This window comes from Molossus molossus, unplaced genomic scaffold, assembly GCF_014108415.1.
Source record: "Molossus molossus isolate mMolMol1 unplaced genomic scaffold, mMolMol1.p scaffold_m16_p_1, whole genome shotgun sequence".
Lineage (NCBI taxonomy): Eukaryota > Metazoa > Chordata > Mammalia > Chiroptera > Molossidae > Molossus > Molossus molossus.
In genome coordinates, this window is record NW_023425344.1 from 192,336,500 (window position 1) to 192,355,754 (window position 19,255).

The 19,255-nt window shown below is 36.1% G+C and overlaps 1 protein-coding gene across 2 annotated transcripts in view; it reads left to right on the top strand.

The window, feature by feature from the left end:
- The window catches only part of UNC13C (unc-13 homolog C), a 561,286-nt gene that overhangs the window by 433,683 nt on the left and 108,348 nt on the right, over positions 1-19,255 (top strand). For both annotated transcript variants that reach the window (XM_036264009.1, XM_036264019.1), the window contains 3 exons: positions 14,474-14,600; positions 16,713-16,809; positions 17,489-17,632. In XM_036264009.1, the coding sequence (XP_036119902.1) occupies positions 14,474-14,600; positions 16,713-16,809; positions 17,489-17,632 (368 nt within the window). The remainder of the gene's footprint in view (positions 1-14,473; positions 14,601-16,712; positions 16,810-17,488; positions 17,633-19,255) is intronic.

The following is a 19,255-nucleotide window of genomic DNA, read 5'->3' on the forward strand; positions in this document are numbered from 1 at the left end:
TATCTATTAAATCCATTTGGTCCAGTGCTTCATTTAGAGTCTTTGTTTCCTTGCTAATTTTTTGTCTACAGGATCTATCCAGTGATGTTAATCAGGTATTCAAGCCCCCTGCTATGATTGTATTACTATTGATTTCTTCTTTGAAGTCCTCCAGAAGATTTTTAATATATTTTGGTGCTCCTATATTCAGTGCATATATGTTTACGAAGGTTATATCTTCCTGTTGGATAGATACTTTCAATATTATGTAGTGGCGTTCTTTGTCTCTAATAATGACCTTCATTTTGAAATCTATTTTATTGGATATGAGTATTGCTACCCCAGCTTTTTTTTCCTTTCCATTTGCTTGGAAGATTTTTTCCACCCCGTCACTTTCAACCTATGTGAGTCTTTTGTGTGAGGTGGGTCTCTTTCAAACAACATATGTATGAGTCATGCTTTCTTATCCAATCAACCACTCTGTGTCTTTTTATTAGAGCATTCAATCCATTCACATTTAAGGTGATTCTTGATATGTACTTATTTATTGCCATTTTTGTTTAGTGTAGTTCTATTTTTTTTTCCTATTTCTTCTACTAATTACAGCAATCCTTTTAACATTTCTTGCAGTGCTGGTTTGGTGCTAATGTATTCCCTTAGCCTTTTTTTCTGGGAAGCCTTTATTTGACCTATTTTGAATGATGGCCTTGCTGGATAGAGTAGTATTGGATTCAGATCCTTGATTTTTATGACCTTGATTACCTCATTCCATTCCCTTCGAGCCTGTAATGTTTCTATTCAGAAGTCAGCTGAGAGCCTTATGGGGTTTCCTTTGCAAGTAACCTTTTGCTTATGTCTTGCTGCCTTTAGGATTCTCTCTTTCTCTTTAAATTTTGGCATTTTAATCATTATGTGTCTCGATGTGGGCCTGTTTGCGTTCTTCTTAGTTGGGGCTCTCTGTGCTTCTTGAACTTGAATGCCTTCTTCATTCACCAAATTAGGGAATTTTTCTGTCACTATTTCTTCAAATATATTCTCTAACCCTTGCTCATTTTCTTCTTCTTCGGGGACTCCTATGATGTAAATATTATTACATTTCCAGTTGTCTCACAGTTCTCTTAAGCTGTCTTCATGTTTTTTTTTTATTGTTTTTTCCTTCTGGTTTTCTGATTGGTTGATTTTTTTCTACTCTGTCTTCTAATTCACTTATCCAGTTATCCAGTCATCAGCTTCCTCTACTCTGCTGTTTAGTCCTTCCAGTGTGTTCCTTTTTTCTGCTATGTCATTCTTAATTTTCACTTGGTTGGTTTTAAATGTTTTTGTATCTTTACTCATGGTGCTGATGTCCTTACTCATGTTGTTGAGCTTCCTCAAGATAATGTCTCTGAACTCTACCTCTGATATTTTGCTAAGCTGCATTTCATTGATCTCAACTTTGATAGAGTTCTCTTGTTCTTTCATTTAAAATTTGTTTCTTTGTTTCACCATTTTGGCTATTTATGTGGGTTTTTGAAAGCTGTCAAATTTTCCATGTGGGTGTTGGTGTTCTGCTGTTTGTGGCTCCCTCTACTGGGTTTCGATGAGTGAGGGAGGACCCACGTTAAACACCACTGTCAAGTCTTACATTCCTGAATAGAGTTGCAAGCCCAGGTATGGTTCAGTTATCCTCTAGCCTTTTGCTTGGAGGCTATTGGTAGGGGTTACTTGAAGAGCCTTGGGTTCTCAGTTGAATGAAAAACTCCCTCAGGTGTTCAGAGTGAGGGGATTTCCCAGGATTAGGGCAGATGCTGATTGTAAATGAGCCTCAATTTGCATTTAAATGGCCCACCTAGGTGGGGTTGAATCTCCGAGGCAGGGGCCACCACCTCTTCCCAGAGCCCTGGGAAGGAGTAAGATGGCCACAGTCCTGTGTGGCCGCAACTCAGCAGAAGCTCTGAGCACCCTCCAAACCCCGAGTGTTCTCACACAATTCCAGTCCAGTCCAACCTCCCTCTGCCAGAGCCCCAGGTGAGTGGCTGTGGCTATTTTAGCGCTCTGTCCTGGCTCTCTACACTGTGGAGCCGCTTGGAAGTTTAGCCCCAAGGGCGCTGCGCACAGCTAAGACTGCTGCTGTCTATGGGTTCCCAGCCCCCCTCTCATACTTACACAATCCTACCAGGATCATCAACTCAATGTCCCTGGTTATATGGTCCTTGCAAGATGCTTTTCTGTTGCTTTTTTCCATCAATTTGTCTTCATTTTAGTTGTAATTCCAGTTTGGTCCTGGGAGATGGTCTGTGTAGCTTCTATTCACTCTGCCGCCATTTTGGAATCCCCTGATTTTTATTCTTTTTAAATGTTATTTTATTTTTTATTGAACTTATTGAGGTGACATTGGTTAATAAAATTTTATGTTTCAGGTGTACAACTCTATAATACATCATCATATACTGATTGTGTTAAGTCTCCTTACATCACCACTTGTCCCCCCTTTAACCTCTTCTACCTCTCCCCAACCCCCTTCCCTCTGCTATTCACCATACTGTTGTCTGTGTCTATAAGGTTTTTAGGTGTTGTTTGCTTACCCCCTTCACCTTTTTCACCTTTATTCTTGGCATGGATAATAGGTGGCTATTTCATTGTTTAATAGAAAATGTAATTCCTATTTAATTAGACTTCTGAATCTCACTATAAGTCTAGCCTGAGGAGGAGAGAGGCTTTAACATAGGAACTCCTTGTGTCCTATAAACAGATGTATTTCTGCAATGAAAAATAATGATTCATGATAAAATGTATGGCTTTTAAGCTTTATCTTCATGCTGTTAGAAAAGAATGCACCAGTATCTCCATATCTTTGCATGTTTATTATTGGAGCAAGCCAGTTCAGCTGTATGTACTTTGCCTTCCTGTCAAAAATAAGACTGAATATACAATTCTTCAGCACTTAGAAAATTTTCCTCTCATGACTCTGTTTATGTTGTTTCATTATCCCTTAGCTTCTAGTGAATGGAAGAGTCTCAAGCCAGCCTATTGTAATTGCGAGTTTGTTTTTTTATTTAGAACCTTGCAAGAATTGTTTTCTCTATTTTATTCCTTCAAACATTTTGGCAAATATGTCTATTCATTATTATCTAGATGTGAATGTCTTTACTAGTGGAGAATTCCTTAACTTCATGCTTGCTTTTCTCTCCCTCTCCCCTACTGCAAGATCATTTTCTCTATTTGTGCCTTTTATTCGATTATGCTCCATAAGTCTGATTTTTTTCTCATGTTGAATCTCTGCTGTCTAGTAGTAGAAGTCTCTCTGATTTTCATGCCAGTCATTTATTCTCTAATTTTCTGCTCTGAGAATCATCCCTACATTCTGAAAAATTTTAAGGTATTCTTCAAATTACTGGTTTGTTTTCCTAAATGTTCTATTTTGTTCTTTACTGTTTCTAGCATTTTTAAATAAAGTACTGATATTTGAAAATCTAATAGCTATACATGGTTAAAACATTCAGTACAGAAAAAATGTATGTGAAATTTTTCTTTTACACCTGACCAGTCTTCATTCTCAAATATGATCATTATTTCCAGTTTCTTGTGTATTTTCAAAAATGTTCCAAGCATACTCATGTATATCTGTACATATATTTTTCTTTTATGAACAAATGGTAATATATCATCTATAATCCAATGCACCTTGCTATTTTACGTAACAATGTAATTTGGTGCTCATACTATATAAACACATTTAGATTTACCTCATTCTTTGAAGTAATTTTATTATTTTCAATAAAACGGATGTATAAAACATTTTTTCCATATCAATAAATACTTAGATAATTTTTAGTATTTTGCTAAGATAAATATCTCTGAACATATACTTTTTGTTGACATGTCCAAATATATTTAGAAGTGGAATTCTTAGAAGTAAAATTGCCAAAAAATCTGGCATTTAAAATTTTGACATATATTGCCATTTGAAAAGCAAATAAGTATAGTTTCTGTGTTTTCAATCTAATAGATAAATGCAATCTCATCAAATTTTTATTTTTTTAAATATGAATGAAGATGTACATTTTCATAGTTTAAGGATAATTTCCAAAGAAATTATCAATAAAGTAATAAATAAATATTGTCACCAATAATAAAATGAAAGTAATCAAATATTTAGGATGTTTTAATCACTTTCAGCTAAAATATAAATTAAGGAAAGAATCTTTTTACCTTTGTTCATGACTTATCAATTATTTCCCATTGCTTATGTAATAAAGAGATGGTGCCAACTCAGGAAGCTGAGGAAAAACAGCTTAATTAATATGTACCACAATGAGAAATCCCTAACTTTTATTTTTGTATGTTGTAAATAATTGATAGAAATCAATATTAACCAAAAAAATATTCTAAACTACAGGTTACACTTAAATAAATAATGAGAAAATGTACAGGAAACTCTAAGAAGTTAAATCCATAAAGATTTGAGTCTTTTAAGAAAAAGCTACAAAAAATGATTTTGCCCTAAAAGCTACACACTTCTGAGAAATACATGAAACTTATTATATGAGAGTGGTCTATATGAGCTATGTGTATATGGAAGGAAACTTTTGTTTACGTTTTATTGACAATTCTTAATAAAATTTTGTTGACATAAACAGGGCCTTTTATTTTAATGCAGAAAATTAGACCTATCTTTTAAGACACAGCAGTGACTTTTCCCCAGGTGAAAACATAAACCAGCAAACTTGAAGACCAAGTCCAATGTTGAACAAGTCCTCTACCAGTCTGATTATTGACCCACTCTGTTTTCAACAAGAGTGAGGAAAATAAAGGAATAGACATGGCAAAAGAGTTGTTTATATTCTTTTATCCATCTATCTATCCATTCTTCTATTCATCTATAATTCTAACTAGACAATGTGGTATAGAAAATCAAAATTTTAATAAGATGCCGTACCTGTTCTTAGAAAGCTCACCTGGGAAGGGAAGAGGGAAGAGGCACAGTCATGTAAACCCAGATTAGATCTCAGGCCTCATCAATTCCACCACAATCATCACTACCACCACTCAAGTCCAAGTTCCCCATCCATTCATTGCTTGTTCCGCCACAGTAGCTTCCTCTATATATCTCCTGCTTCCACTTTTGCATTTCTATCATCTCTTTTCCAGACAGCAACCAGTGATGTTTTACAAATGTTAATTAGACCAAAGTCCTCCAGTGCTATTTCATAACTCTTAGGGGGAGAGGTCTTTATCATAGACTACAAGATCCTATGTGACCTGCCCTTGCTTCTCTCTGGTCAGTTCTCACCACTCTCACTCATGGACTCTGCTTGAGCCCCACTAGCTGCCTTCCATCTCTTTGAACTTGTTAAGCACGCTGTGTGGCTTGAGGGCCACTTCACGTACTGTGTTTTCTACCTGAAATGCTCTTCCAGGAGACACCTGCATGGTTTGCTCTCTGACTTCACCCAGTTCTGCTTTTGTGTCGCCTCATTGGAGATCTTTCCTGAACGCCCTGTTGAAAAAGACACTCTCAGTTCACTACTTTCTTATTTCGCATTATTTTTTCTACTTTCCACTTTAACACTTAGCACTTTCTCATATTATATTAAACTGTTTTTATTGTTTGCCTCTCCTCACTATATATAAATTCCAAGATGACAGGAACACTGTTTTCTTTGCTGTACTTTCAGCAGATAGAAGAGTACGTGATTCATAGCAGATAATCAGTAAATATAAGTTGCATAAATGAATGAAATCCATTTTAGTTCCTAGTTCTAATTCTCATGAAAATACTCTGCAGTACATCTACTACTAGGACTCTGGGTAAAAATACAATGTAAGTGAAGCTTGGTTTTATTGCTTTTTTTATACCCTTGCGTCATGACTTGTCAGTTAATGACAGTAGCTTCTCTGGATGCTTATATTTTACCATTATGTTCCAGTCTGTTAGCCTCTCTGTCTTTTTGAGTACTCTTTCCTGTTTCATCCCATGGTTTACCTTATAATTTTCCATCTCTAGTTTCCTAACACCAGATGGTGTGCATCCTTCATACCGCTTCCTGATTTTCCAAGGTCTTCTTCCAAGTCAGACCGTGACATGGTATATGTTCTTTCTTCTGGGGATTATGGGACAGAAGCTCCAATTTTTGCTTGGCTGCAAAACACTTCACAGATGTAGGTGTGGGTGTCATAAATGAAGATGATAGGAACATTTTCATGTACAGTTTAATTTTGGCAAAGAAAAGTTTGAAGTCCAAAAGCATGATTGAATTGTAGAGCTCATTTATGAATGAATAATTTTATTCAGAAATAGCCCTGGCTGGTTTGGCTCAGTGATTAGAGCATCGGCCTGTGGTCCAGAGAGACCCGGGTTCGGTTCCCGCTAAGGACACATACCTCGGTTGCAGTTTGTCCCCGGCCCTGGTTGGGTCATGCGGGTGGCAACCACTCAATGTGTCCCTTTCATGTCAATGTCTCTCTCTCTCTCTCTCTTCCTCTTTCTCCCTCCCACTCTATCTGAACAAAAAACGAAAAAATGTCCTCGGGTGAGGATAAAAGAAAAGAAGTTTAAGTTGGGGGTTCAAAAGGTTTTCTTTTCGACAGAAAGAACGGTCTTACTCTTAAACCCACCAGGCCAGGTTTGTGGGTTATAGATCTACACAGATATATCAGAGAAGGTGCCGATGAAGTATGCCTGACCACATGTGTCTTGGGTGGATGAACCCGGGGAGCCTCGATTGATTCTGGGATTCTGCTGAGAGACTGGCTGTAATTAGAAGGAGGAGTGCCAGCAACTCCTCTCGAGAGTGAAACTTCTGGCATCAGTTTCAGTGGTCATGGAGTAAGGCGATATTTTATTAATTTGCTTGGCTTTTTTTTCTAGGTTTTGCTCAGACTTAGTTATCACCAGAAATGTGTCATGGGAGAAACTTCAGTATCTTCTTTCTTACCCTACAAAAATTCATCATATTTTTTTCTGAGTCATTAATTCTTAAGAAAGTTGTGTGCGATAATGTACTATTGTGGATAGTTTTTTGTTTTTTTCTTGTTTGCTGATTTTTCTTTCTGGAAATTTCACATTGGTTCAAATTAATTTTTACTAACATGTTATGTATAGTCATTTATTTTTTTCAATTTTTGCTTTATTTCTTCAAGCTTTATACCTTGTTAATACCATAGCACACTTTGACAGCCCGGATTTCGGTTGATTTCTCACTCTAAAGATGTGCTGATATTATAAGACCTTTATAGGGCTGCTCTAAAATGGAAAATCATAACTCTTATTCTTTTTCCTTTACTTCTACTTACATGGCTTAGTGTTCTTAGTGTATTTATTTTTTTTAAAAAGCCCATCATCCCATTAGTATATTATTAATATGAATTTATGATTATTTTTAATAGATGTTCATATGTGTATATTATCTATGAAAGCCTGATACATATTTGTTTTTTAAATCAACAGCTCTAGGTAATAACATTTTAGATTTGTGGCACGTAGTATCTCATAAAATATCAATTTATTTGGGCCCTAATACTGGCTTTTTATTTGATATTCCTTCCAGAACATCCAAATCACCTCTTAGAGATAGAGCAGGCTGTCAAACACTCAGATGGATGTTTGAGATAGCCCTACAAAATTGTACGCTATTAATTATAGGACAACACAGAGTGTTTATGCAATAAAATGATGCCACAAATTCAAAACTAGAAAATGACACTGTGATGACTTCTGGCTGCCAATATGCCCCCCTCCCTCTTTTTTCCCATTTTCAAGTGGGATTTATTCCAGGGATACAAAATTGGTTGAAAAGACAAAAATTAATGTGATACACCAAATTAACAGAATAAATAATTAAAATCACATGATCATTTTGATAGAAGCGTAAAAAGCATTTGGCAAAATAAAATGTTCTTTCATAATAAAAACTCAACAAACTAGATATAGAAGGAATGTACCTGAACATAATAAAACTTATATATAATAAACCCAAAGCTAATATCAAACTCAATGTTGGAAGCTGAAAGCTTTTTCTCTAAGATCAGGAACAAGATAATGATGCTCACTATCACCACTTTTATTCAATATGGTATTAGAAGTTCTAGTCAAAGCAATTAGGCAAAGAAAAAGTACATTATTTCTACATGGTATTAGAATTAGGCATGAGTTGTCTTATCCCCTGTTCTAAACATGCTGGAGACATGAACAGTGCCTGGGAAGACTTTTATACATAACAGACGATCCATAATGAATTTTATAGAACTGATTAATTAAAAGTAAACTTAAATAACTGTTTCATGAAAGGACTTGTGTTTTGAACTTTCCTGTCCCCTCAAAGACACTCTGTCTTTGACTATGTAGACCAACATTATCATCATTACCATCTACATCCTAATAACCAACGTTTATTGAGCACTGCCACCTGCCAGATGTGAACTGCTTTTCAAAAAGTTTTTTAATTTAATTTATTGGGGTGACATTAATTAATAAAATTATAGTAAGTTTCAGATATACAACTCTATAATGCATCATCTGTGTATTGTATGGTGTGTTCACAACCCTGAGTCAAGTCTCCTTCCATCACCTTTTATCTCTCCTTTACCCTCTTCTACCTCCACCTATCCACCTTTCCCTCTGATAATCACCACACTGTTGTCTGTGTCTGTGAGGTTTTATTTCTTTGCTTAACCCCACTACCTTTTCCACCCAGCCCCTCTGACAGCTGTCAGTCTTCTCTTTGTTTAGAAACCCAAGTGCCCATCAGTAGATGAGTAGATAAAAAAAGCTGTGGTACATTTACACAATGGAATACTATTCAGCCATAAAAAAGGAAATCTCACTTTTTGCAACAGGATAAATGAACCTGGAGACTATTATGCTAAGTGAAATAAACCAGCCAGAGAAAGACAAATACCATATGATTTCACTTATATGTGGAATTGATTAAACAAAATAAACTAATAAACAAAACAAACAGACTCATCAAAACAGAGCCTATTTGCTTTTGACACAAGAGTGGATTAAGAGTATACTACTCCTGTCCTGTAACCGATATATAATTATACATTTCTGCATTTTACACAAAACCCTGTGCATAAATATAAATGTAAAAATTCAGAAGAAAATATATTCTTTTCAGTAAATACTGGTTGACACCATCTAAAGGAAAATGGGAATACTTTTTTTAAATTACCAGGCTTTTTTTAAAATATAATTTTAATGAAGTAAAATTTACTTTGATAGTAAAATATTCATATTTCTCATTGAAATTCAAAAATTAAATTTGTACAAAATTATCATAATGTTGTTTGGAAAATTAATTGTTTTGTTTTGTTTTTAGTAAATGTAATGAGCTAGTTAAAACTTTGTTGCCAAAATTAAAAAGGCAAAAGGACTAGTGGCTAAATAAATTCTAGGAGCCATTCACATCAGCTGAGATAGATTCAATTGTGTCAATGTGGTCTACCACTAAGCAGAAAATCATTTAGTTAGAATTAAAGATAATCTGGAGTACATTTTTAAATTTGATATTATAATTTCTTACATTGATATTTGGTAGGCAGTATTTAGAATGTAACTGTAGTTTATTTAAAATATCTCCTTATAATATATCATTATACATTATGGGAGGAATAAATGAGGACATGAGAAAAACAGACATATGGATTTAGCACAACAGTAACAGCTCACTTTTTATAGAATAGTTTAAGTGCTAATAATAACTACTCAGAATATAGCTAAGAGCCCACAACTATGAAACAAGGCTGACAGGAAGATAAATAGTGATATTATCCTATCCACATGCCTATGTATTTTACTTTTATAAATATTCTTTCCAACCTTATATAGTATTTTCTTAACATGAACTTAACAAGTTTGATTAACTGATTTCCTCTGTGATGATGGACTAATTCACAGTGGCATCTGCTAGAGGTCCTTATGCTAACTAATACAGTACCAAAGCAGGAAGACAGCCTAAGTGTGTGTGTGTGTGTGTGTGTGTGTGTGTGTGTGTGTGTGTGTGAAAATTAGAGTAGTTTGGAGGTTAATTAATAAATTAGTAAGTGGGTCTCAATCTTCGAAAATATTTTTGTGATGCAATAGGCTATATATAACCATGTAGCCTAGCCCCATATCGTTTAACACAGTACCATTCTGTTTATCTCTTACTTGTAAAGTGGGCACAGTCATTCCCCTTATCCACTAGGGATAGGTTCTAAGATCCTCAGTAGATGCCTGAAGTCCCAAATAATACCAAACCATTCTATAAAACCTATGTTTTTTTCTTAACCATACATACCTTTTTACTTAAATGAAGCACTGTATGGTTTCTTTGAGCATATCTGCCTTCTCACTCCTCTTGCACTTTGGGGCCATTCTTAAGTAAAAGAATGGTTCCTTGATACCACAGATAGTGATCTGGTAATGGAGGCGACTACTAAGTGACTAGTGGGCAGGGAGTACAGGCAGTGTGCATGTGCTACACGAAGGAAAATTTACATTCTGGGCGGGTGGAGAGGGACAGCATGAGACAGCATCAGATCACATTAAGCAGACTGCATGCAATTTAAAATAGATGAATTGTCTATTTCTGGAATTGTCTAATATTTTTGGATGGTGAGTAACTGAAATGGAAAGTGAAGCTTCAGGGTGATTACTATATTTCTGATTAGGCAGCTCTGCTCTGAGAAGCAGCTCGAGGACCCAGACTTGTACCCTCCAGCAGCTCTGTGAGTACCTTGCTCCTTGCAGTGCTCAGCTGGTTCTTCTGCATGTGGCCAGTGAGTGAAGGAAAACAGAGGATTTCACAAGACGTGTTTCAGGACAAGACTGGAAGTGGCATTCATTACTTTGGCCCAAAATTCAGTCATAGGATATACCTGCTGCAAGGGAGATTGGAAAATGCAGTGTGGTTCTGTGCCCCAGAGGAAGAGGACGTGATTTGGTCATCAGTTTAAACTGCCACAAATATTGAGGTTCATGATTATTACAAACCACTAATGAAAAATGTTTACAGTATAGTTAATATTTTCTACTTAAGGACAAGCAATACATGCAGGCCGTATTATACAGGGGCATACTCTTTCATCTTTGTTTTCATTTTCCCTGAGATCAAACCTGAATCACCAACTAAATAAACTGAAAAACTGGCTGTATCAGCTGAAGTGCAGAATGCATGTAAAGATGTCAATTGCTCTTTTGTTGATTTGACAGAATAAAAAAACAGATTATACTAGTCTCCTGTTTTTGTCTACAGAGAGCAGTAAATATCAGTTGACAATGCATGAGAGATATATGACTTAAAGAGGTAGAAACTAATTGCCATGGGTGAGAAAGCAACTCTGTAAGGAGGAAACTATCAGCAATTCTTCCAAGATTTTTTTTTTTTTTTCCAGCAAAGGAACTGGTAAACCCTGATAGTTTGAATCATTATATCAGGTATATTCTTAGGAACTAGATTAGAGCAAAACCAGATTTCATCTTTTAAAAGATAATCAGGATCCTTCCTATCTCCTTTATCGTATCAGTCCACAATGGAGAGACATGGGTTTTGGAGGGAAGAGGGTTATGGACTTGCTAATGTGTTGCTATAGAACATTAGGCTAATACAAGTGTTTCTGTTCTGGAACCGTGAGATTGTAGGGAGCTTGCAGGGTCCTACAGAATGGGTTTGGGGAGGTCTGTAAGTTCATAGCAGAGTGCCCAGATAGGGAGGAAGAAAAGACATCTGCAATTATGGAAAAATAAAGTGTAAATGAGTTGAGCAAATAAACATAAGGTCTTGCTGGAAAAACTACCTTGGACACTGCTCACAGCTGGCTTTGACCTACTTTCCAAAATTTATTGCAGTGACTTTATTGCAAGAGGCAGAGACTGGTGAGCCTTTTCCTTTTTATTTTTTAATCTCTTTTTTCCCTTTTTTGATTTGAGAGAGAGAGGAAGTGAGAGGGAGAGAGAGATAAGAAACATCGATGTGAGAAACATCAATTGGCTGCCTCTTGCACACCCCTCTCTGGGGATCGAGCCTGCAACCCGGGAATGTGCCCTGACCAGAAATTGAACCAGGACCTTTCAGTCTGTGAGGTGATGCTTAATCCACTGAGCCACCCCGGCCTGGCAAGAACACCTTGTTATTGAACTTTTTTCTATTTTTAGCCTTTTTCCTCAAGTTCATTTATTTTTTCTATTCAATATCAGTTTGCACACATTCTTTACATTCAAAGTATTTTTAAAAAGTATTGTGTTCAAAACAATATACTTTGAATATGTCATTTATAAAAAGATGTAATTTAAAAAAATTATACATGCAAAACTTAACATTTTAAATTTTTTCATGTGCTTTTAGGTATAGTTTATAAATAGTTTTCAGAAAGCTATTGCCTTCTAAAGTATTTCTAAAATAGTTATTAAAATGAGGCCAAAATGCAAGTAGTTGTTTTATTTAAATGTTTATGTAAATTATTTGAATAAATTTAAATTTTAATGAGTTACATTTCTTTCATCTAAATTAAAAAAATAAAAAAACAATCTATTAAGAAATCTATTAAGATTTCTAGCATTCAATAGCCATCCATCCGGTTGGCAAAGAATCAATACCAGGCTTCATGTATGTTATATCTGGAGCTATACATATACATACAAACTTTGAGAGTACTGTGAATCATTTACTATTTAAAATATTCCCCAGGCAGCATGTGTACCTGTTTTGCATACTGCACTGATTCATGAGTACCTTCGAATGAATGAATGAATTAAAGCCAAAGAAAATGGGTGTTGTTAATACTTAAAAATAATACTTTGTTAGGCAATAATCTATTGTATTTATTCTATCCAGAGAAAGAACCTGATGAGTTTGCCTTTTTCTTACATAAGTGCTTTCATGTTTCAAATTTCTTCCCATACTCCAAAACAGTTTCTATTCCTGTTGTCAGCATGGTAATCTGCGAACGTTGGTCACATTTGGTCACAGTCAGCTTCTGTTTCCAGGATAGAGAACAGAAGACAGTCTAAAGTGTTTCTCTTGGGCTTAGAAGGCGTTAATCAGAAGAGCAGGGGGTGTTAGTCACAAGGCCAGATGTTTAGAGTTCCTCCTACTCTGACAGCACCAGGTGTGGGATCCCAAGTGACAGAGGATCCCAGAGGCTATTTAATTTTCCAGTGTGTATGGGTGTTCCAGGGCAAGAGTCTCCCCTTATCTGGGTTTCAGGGTTGTATTGCATTAAGTTCTTACCCATGAGTTTATCAGATAAATGTTTCCTCTCAAGGTGAGGAAGGACACTGGGCATCAGAAGGGGAAAGGCAAGGGGAGAACCAACACGGAAAGGGGGAAAGGGGCAAGTTAATTCAGAGGGAGATGAAGCAAAAGATCACACAGGCCATAATTTTGTTTGGGAGTTTGTTCTAGAAGTATTAGTGTATTACTCTTGTTTCTGTGTGTGTGTGTGTGTGTGTGTGTGTGTGTGTGTACTTTCTCAGTTCTACAAGTTGTTTTTAATCATTGTTCAGATAATTTGTTCTGTTTGGCATTGTGTTTCTTCTTGTGCTTATCATTTGGATTTAAGTCTCTCTATAGTCAGGTTTGTAAAGCAAGGATGTCCTCAATTTGTTTATAACAATAGAATTGCTTCAATTCACATTTTTAGCCTGGAATATAAAGTATAGATGTTTCTCCTATAAGCCAAAGCCTTTAGCTTAAAAGATTCGCAGACCTCAACCAGAGCTTCTCAGAGGGCACTTTCAACCTGAATATGGTTAGGGATGTTTGGGGTTTAGTTGTATCTATACTTGATAGCCGCAGTTGACCAATATATTAACATTAGGGGCCTGGGGAAAAGGAAGCAGACATACACATGTTCAGTAACATTATTTGTCTCTATTCCTCAGTACTGCATGTTCAGATCAAAATAACAGTTAAGCTATACTTTTTGAACAAGAGAGGAAAAATATCACATATTGGAAAATTCCACTCAAGCAATGTCAACAAAGTCACAGGGCATAAAATGATTTTAGTTGAATGTAAAAAGTGAAGAAGAAATAATCTGGCTTAGAAGTAAGATATATTTCCTCTCCTTTTCAAATATCTTAATGTCTTAAGTGTTAAATACCCAGGCCAGAAATGTGATCTACTCATTCACATTCCCAGTATTAATCAGGGATTATGTCTCCTTGTTTAATTCATGTTTTATTCATGCTTAGAGTTTTAATTCTTCCTGGCACTTTTATGAGGCCCAAAGTAGTCAAAATATGAGAGCCCGCAGATAAATAAAAAAAAGAATATGTCAGAGTTCTCACCTTTTTCAGGAAGGCACATTAGACATTCAAATTATTTCTCATTACTGCTTGACCTATTCCATATAGGATTTATAATGATTTTGTAAAATTTCAGGTTTGTCTTGAGCAATTTACTTTGTCTTTATATCAAGTACAATATTTCTTTCTTTTCTAAATACTACTAATAAAAGTAGATTGAAACACAGAAGCATGTTGGCAAACCAAATTTCATTAAATGTTTGACTTTATCTGTTACAGAACATGAAAAGCAGCGGCTATGCAAGAGCACCGATTATATGAATTTGCATTTCAAAGTGAAATGGTTTTATAATGAATATGTGCGAGAACTTCCTGCCTTCAAGGATGCAGTTCCTGAATACTCCTTGTAAGTCGTGATTTTCAGCCCCAAGTTTGTTCTCAAGTCAAAATCCCATATACTTACATCTGAATTATGCAGCCCTAAAGTCTCTTCAGGTAGTCTTCATTTGAATGCAGACATGTCTATTACAAAATTAACATCAAATGATTCACATGTCTCTGGGAACCATATTTAATTAAATTGCATTGTATTTTTCAAGTATGTCTTACTTGGATATTAAACTCAGAGAGAAAGAAATACATGATAGAGGTGGCTCGCATGATCAGATTATTTCCTGTAGAAGTGCTTGAACTCTGATTTTCTTGGGGAAATGAGGGTGCCTGTACAGGGTGGGGCAAAAGTAGGTCTACAGTTGTTTATTGAAAAAAATAATACAATAATTAATAAATAACAATACAAGAATAAACTCTGTTTTGTGTACTCACAACTATTCACCTACTTTTGCCCACCCTGTATATTGATCTATACAGACTTTTTCTTTAATTCAAACTGAAAAATGTCTTAGAAATTATATTAAAGTTGAAGTCATAATCAAGCATAACATTTTCACAAACATATCTCTGTCAAATACATTCGCAATCACACAAGCAGACTTGCAATACTCTGCACTGATATGCCTCAGACTTATGTTTTATTTTCTTAAGAGGGGTCTTCCACCTGCCAGGCACTGTGCAGTATTGTAAGTTTATTTGTTGAGGTAGAACATAGAACACACTTTTTTCTAATCCTCACCCAAGGATATGTTTTTATTAATTTTTATGGAGCGAGAGAGAAAGAGATGTGGGAGAGAAATATCAGTTGGTTGCCTCCCGTACACACCCCAACTGGGGATCAAACCTGCAGCTTAGGTAAGTACTTCATCCGGGAATCTAACCCTTTGGTGTTCAGGGATGACACTCCAACCAACTGAACCACCCAGCCAGGGCCAGCACTCACTTTATGTAACAGTTTATTAGCTTGAGTTAGAAATCACAAGCATTTAAGTCTGTGGCACGTGGGCCTCCGCTTGTGCTTTTTTGCCTTTGCAAATGTTAGGGGTGAGCCTGACTTAGTGTGTTCCCTCTTCCAAGAGTGTTTGCACATTAACTGAGTCCTAAGGGACTCAGCTCCATCGAGTACCATGCATGTTTACTGAGCATGTATCTCCTGCCAGGTCACGTGTGAGAAACGGGATATACAAAGGCAGGACTCACATGCAGAGAGCTTCAGGAGGGAGGTGACATGTAACAACATGCAGGTGCTGTGTGCTATGACTTGATATGTACAGGAGGATGTGGTCCCTTGAGGAGATGGCTTGAGCCCAACTTTGTGCTTGTATTGAACAATACCATAGAGAAATGATTTGCTGTTAGTGTTTTAGTGGAAAGTATAATGTGAGTCAAATTACAGAGATCTAACATACAAAATATATTGGATCAAAAAAAAATAGAAGCGAGAAAAAAATAATACAGAGCAATGCTTTAAAAGACACGAGGTGTGAATTTTGTAAAACTGGTGAAAAAAACGAAGCACAGTTCAAAAATTTCTATTTATCCTGAGCACAATAAATGCAAGGAAAACTACCTATAGGTACAGCATAGAAAACTGCCTAAAACCTAAAAGAAAAACTTTAAATGTATTAGGGTCAAAGAAGGGAAAACACTTTACCAGAGTTACAATTGGTTGGCTCTTCAACGAAAGTGACTAAAACAAGAGTATAATGCACTGATATATTTTAAGTGCATCAACTTTGAATTCTATAAGTATCAAAAATAAAGTAAAATTAAGATGCTGACCTGAGAAGCTGAAATATCCCATTTCCAGCAGACTCTCACCAAAAATATATAGTAGGAACCATGCTCCAGATAGAAGAAAAATGACACAAAATAAAATTGCAGTAATGTAGTGAAGCATAAAAAGCATTTATTTTGTAGAACAAAATAGATACAGAAAGAAATAGACATTGATGGTAAAAGGGGGGGGGTATTTTTAATGAAGTAAAGCTAATGGTAGGTGAACTGGAAAAGGAAAATGAGAAGAGATGCGGGGCCCTAGGTTGCTCTCTGTAAGAAAAGAGCAGCATTCACTGTTAATTGTGTGCAAATGACATTTTTATAGTATGTAACATTCACTTTTTAGGTGGTTCGAACCTTTTGTCATGCAGTGGCTGGATGAAAATGAGGATGTGTCCATGGAGTTTCTTCATGGAGCCCTGGAAAGAGACAAAAAAGACGGAGTGAGTTTAAATTACTTTAAGTTTGTTTATTGTCAAGATTCATTCCCACTACTCATCTTTAAGCTAAGGGGAAGTGTTAGGCTTGTTGTTATTTATTAAGGTCTATTTCAGTCCTTGAATGACCAAAAATAAATTTAAAACACAATTTTAAATGGCAGGTAGGAACACTAGGAAATTGCGTAAATAAAAAATTAATGTATAGAACCAATCACCCTTTTGCCCCAAGATTCTTACTGACTTGGTCAGAATTTACAAGTTTAGTAGACTTGTACAGAACTCCCCTGGGGTCCTGTAACCTTTCCAGGATGCCAAGATTAGGAGCAGACACCCTCCCAGTGCTTCTGAAGCAACTCAAAAGTCTTGAGCCACAGTCTGCTTCCTTAATCATCCTAATGCCTATGGGAAATGTGAGAGAAATAAACACAAAATAACAGTTCCCAAATTCAACCGTGGTGAAACCAATTAATAGCAACCTGCCCCATGGTATTAGTTCCACTACATCTTCCTGAAAAGGAAATGAATGGTTTTACAATGGATAGGCGTTTTAGTACTGGAAAATGAAGGGACATGATATGAAGGTCCAGGATACAGGAGATTCAGTTGTTTATGTGCAGTAATAAAGACTGTCTCCGCAGTCCTGCTAATGTGTTGAATGGATGGTTTCACCTTCTCCCCTCAGTTCCAGCAGACATCTGATCATGCCCTCTTCTCTTGTTCCGTGGTTGATGTCTTTGCTCAGCTTAATCAGAGCTTTGAGATTATTAAGAAACTGGAATGCCCTAACCCAGAAGCATTATCTCACTTAATGAGAAGATTTGCAAAGGTAAGTTAAATGGAATGAATCCTTTCTTAGCGGAGTCTGTGCCATGTTATTATTTGCCCGCAAAAACCTGAGTAGTGCTATTGTTTTGTCATATTATTCCCCTGACACCACTACCCCAATTTAATTTCTAATTCTCGTGTTAAGAGAGTCAGTTGTTTCCAGTTTGTCATCTTTCTTTCTTCACTTCCTGTTTCTTAACTATGGATTTATCATCTTTAAAAACAAAAAAAATCTATGCATTCTTTACATGAATGACTCAGCCATTTTTAATTGAAGACACTGCCATGGGAGGTCAAATTATTTCTGTTTCAAATGTAGTGCTTTATAGCTGGAAATAAGCCTTGGTATTTTGAACTCAAATTGCAAGCATTTTTTTTAGCCGACACTGTAGTACAATGAAAAGTATATTAAACTTGGAGTATCAACTGAGTTCTGATTTCAAGTCATCCAGTAACTGTAGTGTGAGTCTAAGCAGCTCCCCTGATTTTTATGAACCTAGTTTTCTTACTTGATAGATTGCTCTTGATCAACCAGATTCCTCGTAAGACCTCTTCTTCCTCCCACAGTCTAAGAAGGCTTACAAAGTGTTTACTCTTTGCCAAGAGTTTCAGGGGAACTATAAAAAATAGAAGATGCACTCTCCACCCATCAAATCATATATATATATATATATATATATATATATATATATATATATGTATATAAAATACATATATGATCATATATGTAATACTTTTTACATATATAAAATACTATATATATGTATATGTATATGTATATGTATATGTATATGTATATGTATATATATAAAATTAAGACCCATGACAAGAACTAATTGGAAGATTGCATGAAGAGAGATCTAGAGTAAGTTGAAGGGAATGAAAAATAATGAGAGCTGAAATAGGCAGAGGTTTCATGGGAAAATGGGGCTCATTCACCCTAAAAAAATGAAGTTATAAAAGTATTTAAGCCAAGCGAATAGCAAGAATGAAGGAAGAGGTAAAGCCAAGCTTCGTGTGGAAAGAGCAAAAGCGTCTGTTCTGGGAGAAGTAGTGGGAAGTCTGGGGGACTGAGCATGGGTCCAGGTCAAAGAGCTTTGCTTTGCAGGTCGTGAAGTTTAGAATTTTGAACCATTTAAGAAACACTGAACATTTGGAGATTTTTAAGCAGGGTAGTGATATGACAACTAGAATAATGTGGGGGAACAAGCCGCAGTCCTGCGTCTTCCTGCCCTAAGGACAAACCTGGCTCCACGGGCTGGAGGACAGCAGAGGTCTCGGCTGCCCACAAGTGCTTGCTTACTCATGGCCTCACTTGCACACTTTACTGGCCACTTTGAGAGATCAGTCATGAATATGCATGATCTCTGACCTTAGAAAACTTATAATGGGAAGGCCAAACCTGTAAACAACTATGACAAAGTCAAATGCTATAATCAGAGGTTTAAAAAGGCCCAGAATATCTATATCTACATGTATAGCTCATGATTGTTTTTTTCTGAATCTTCTCTAGGCTTACAGATGGCAGCCTTGTTGCTGTGTCCCCACATGGTCTTTTCTCTCTGCACGTGATCTGTTTCTATGTGTCCAGATTTTCTCTTCTTACAGACACCAGTCAGATTGG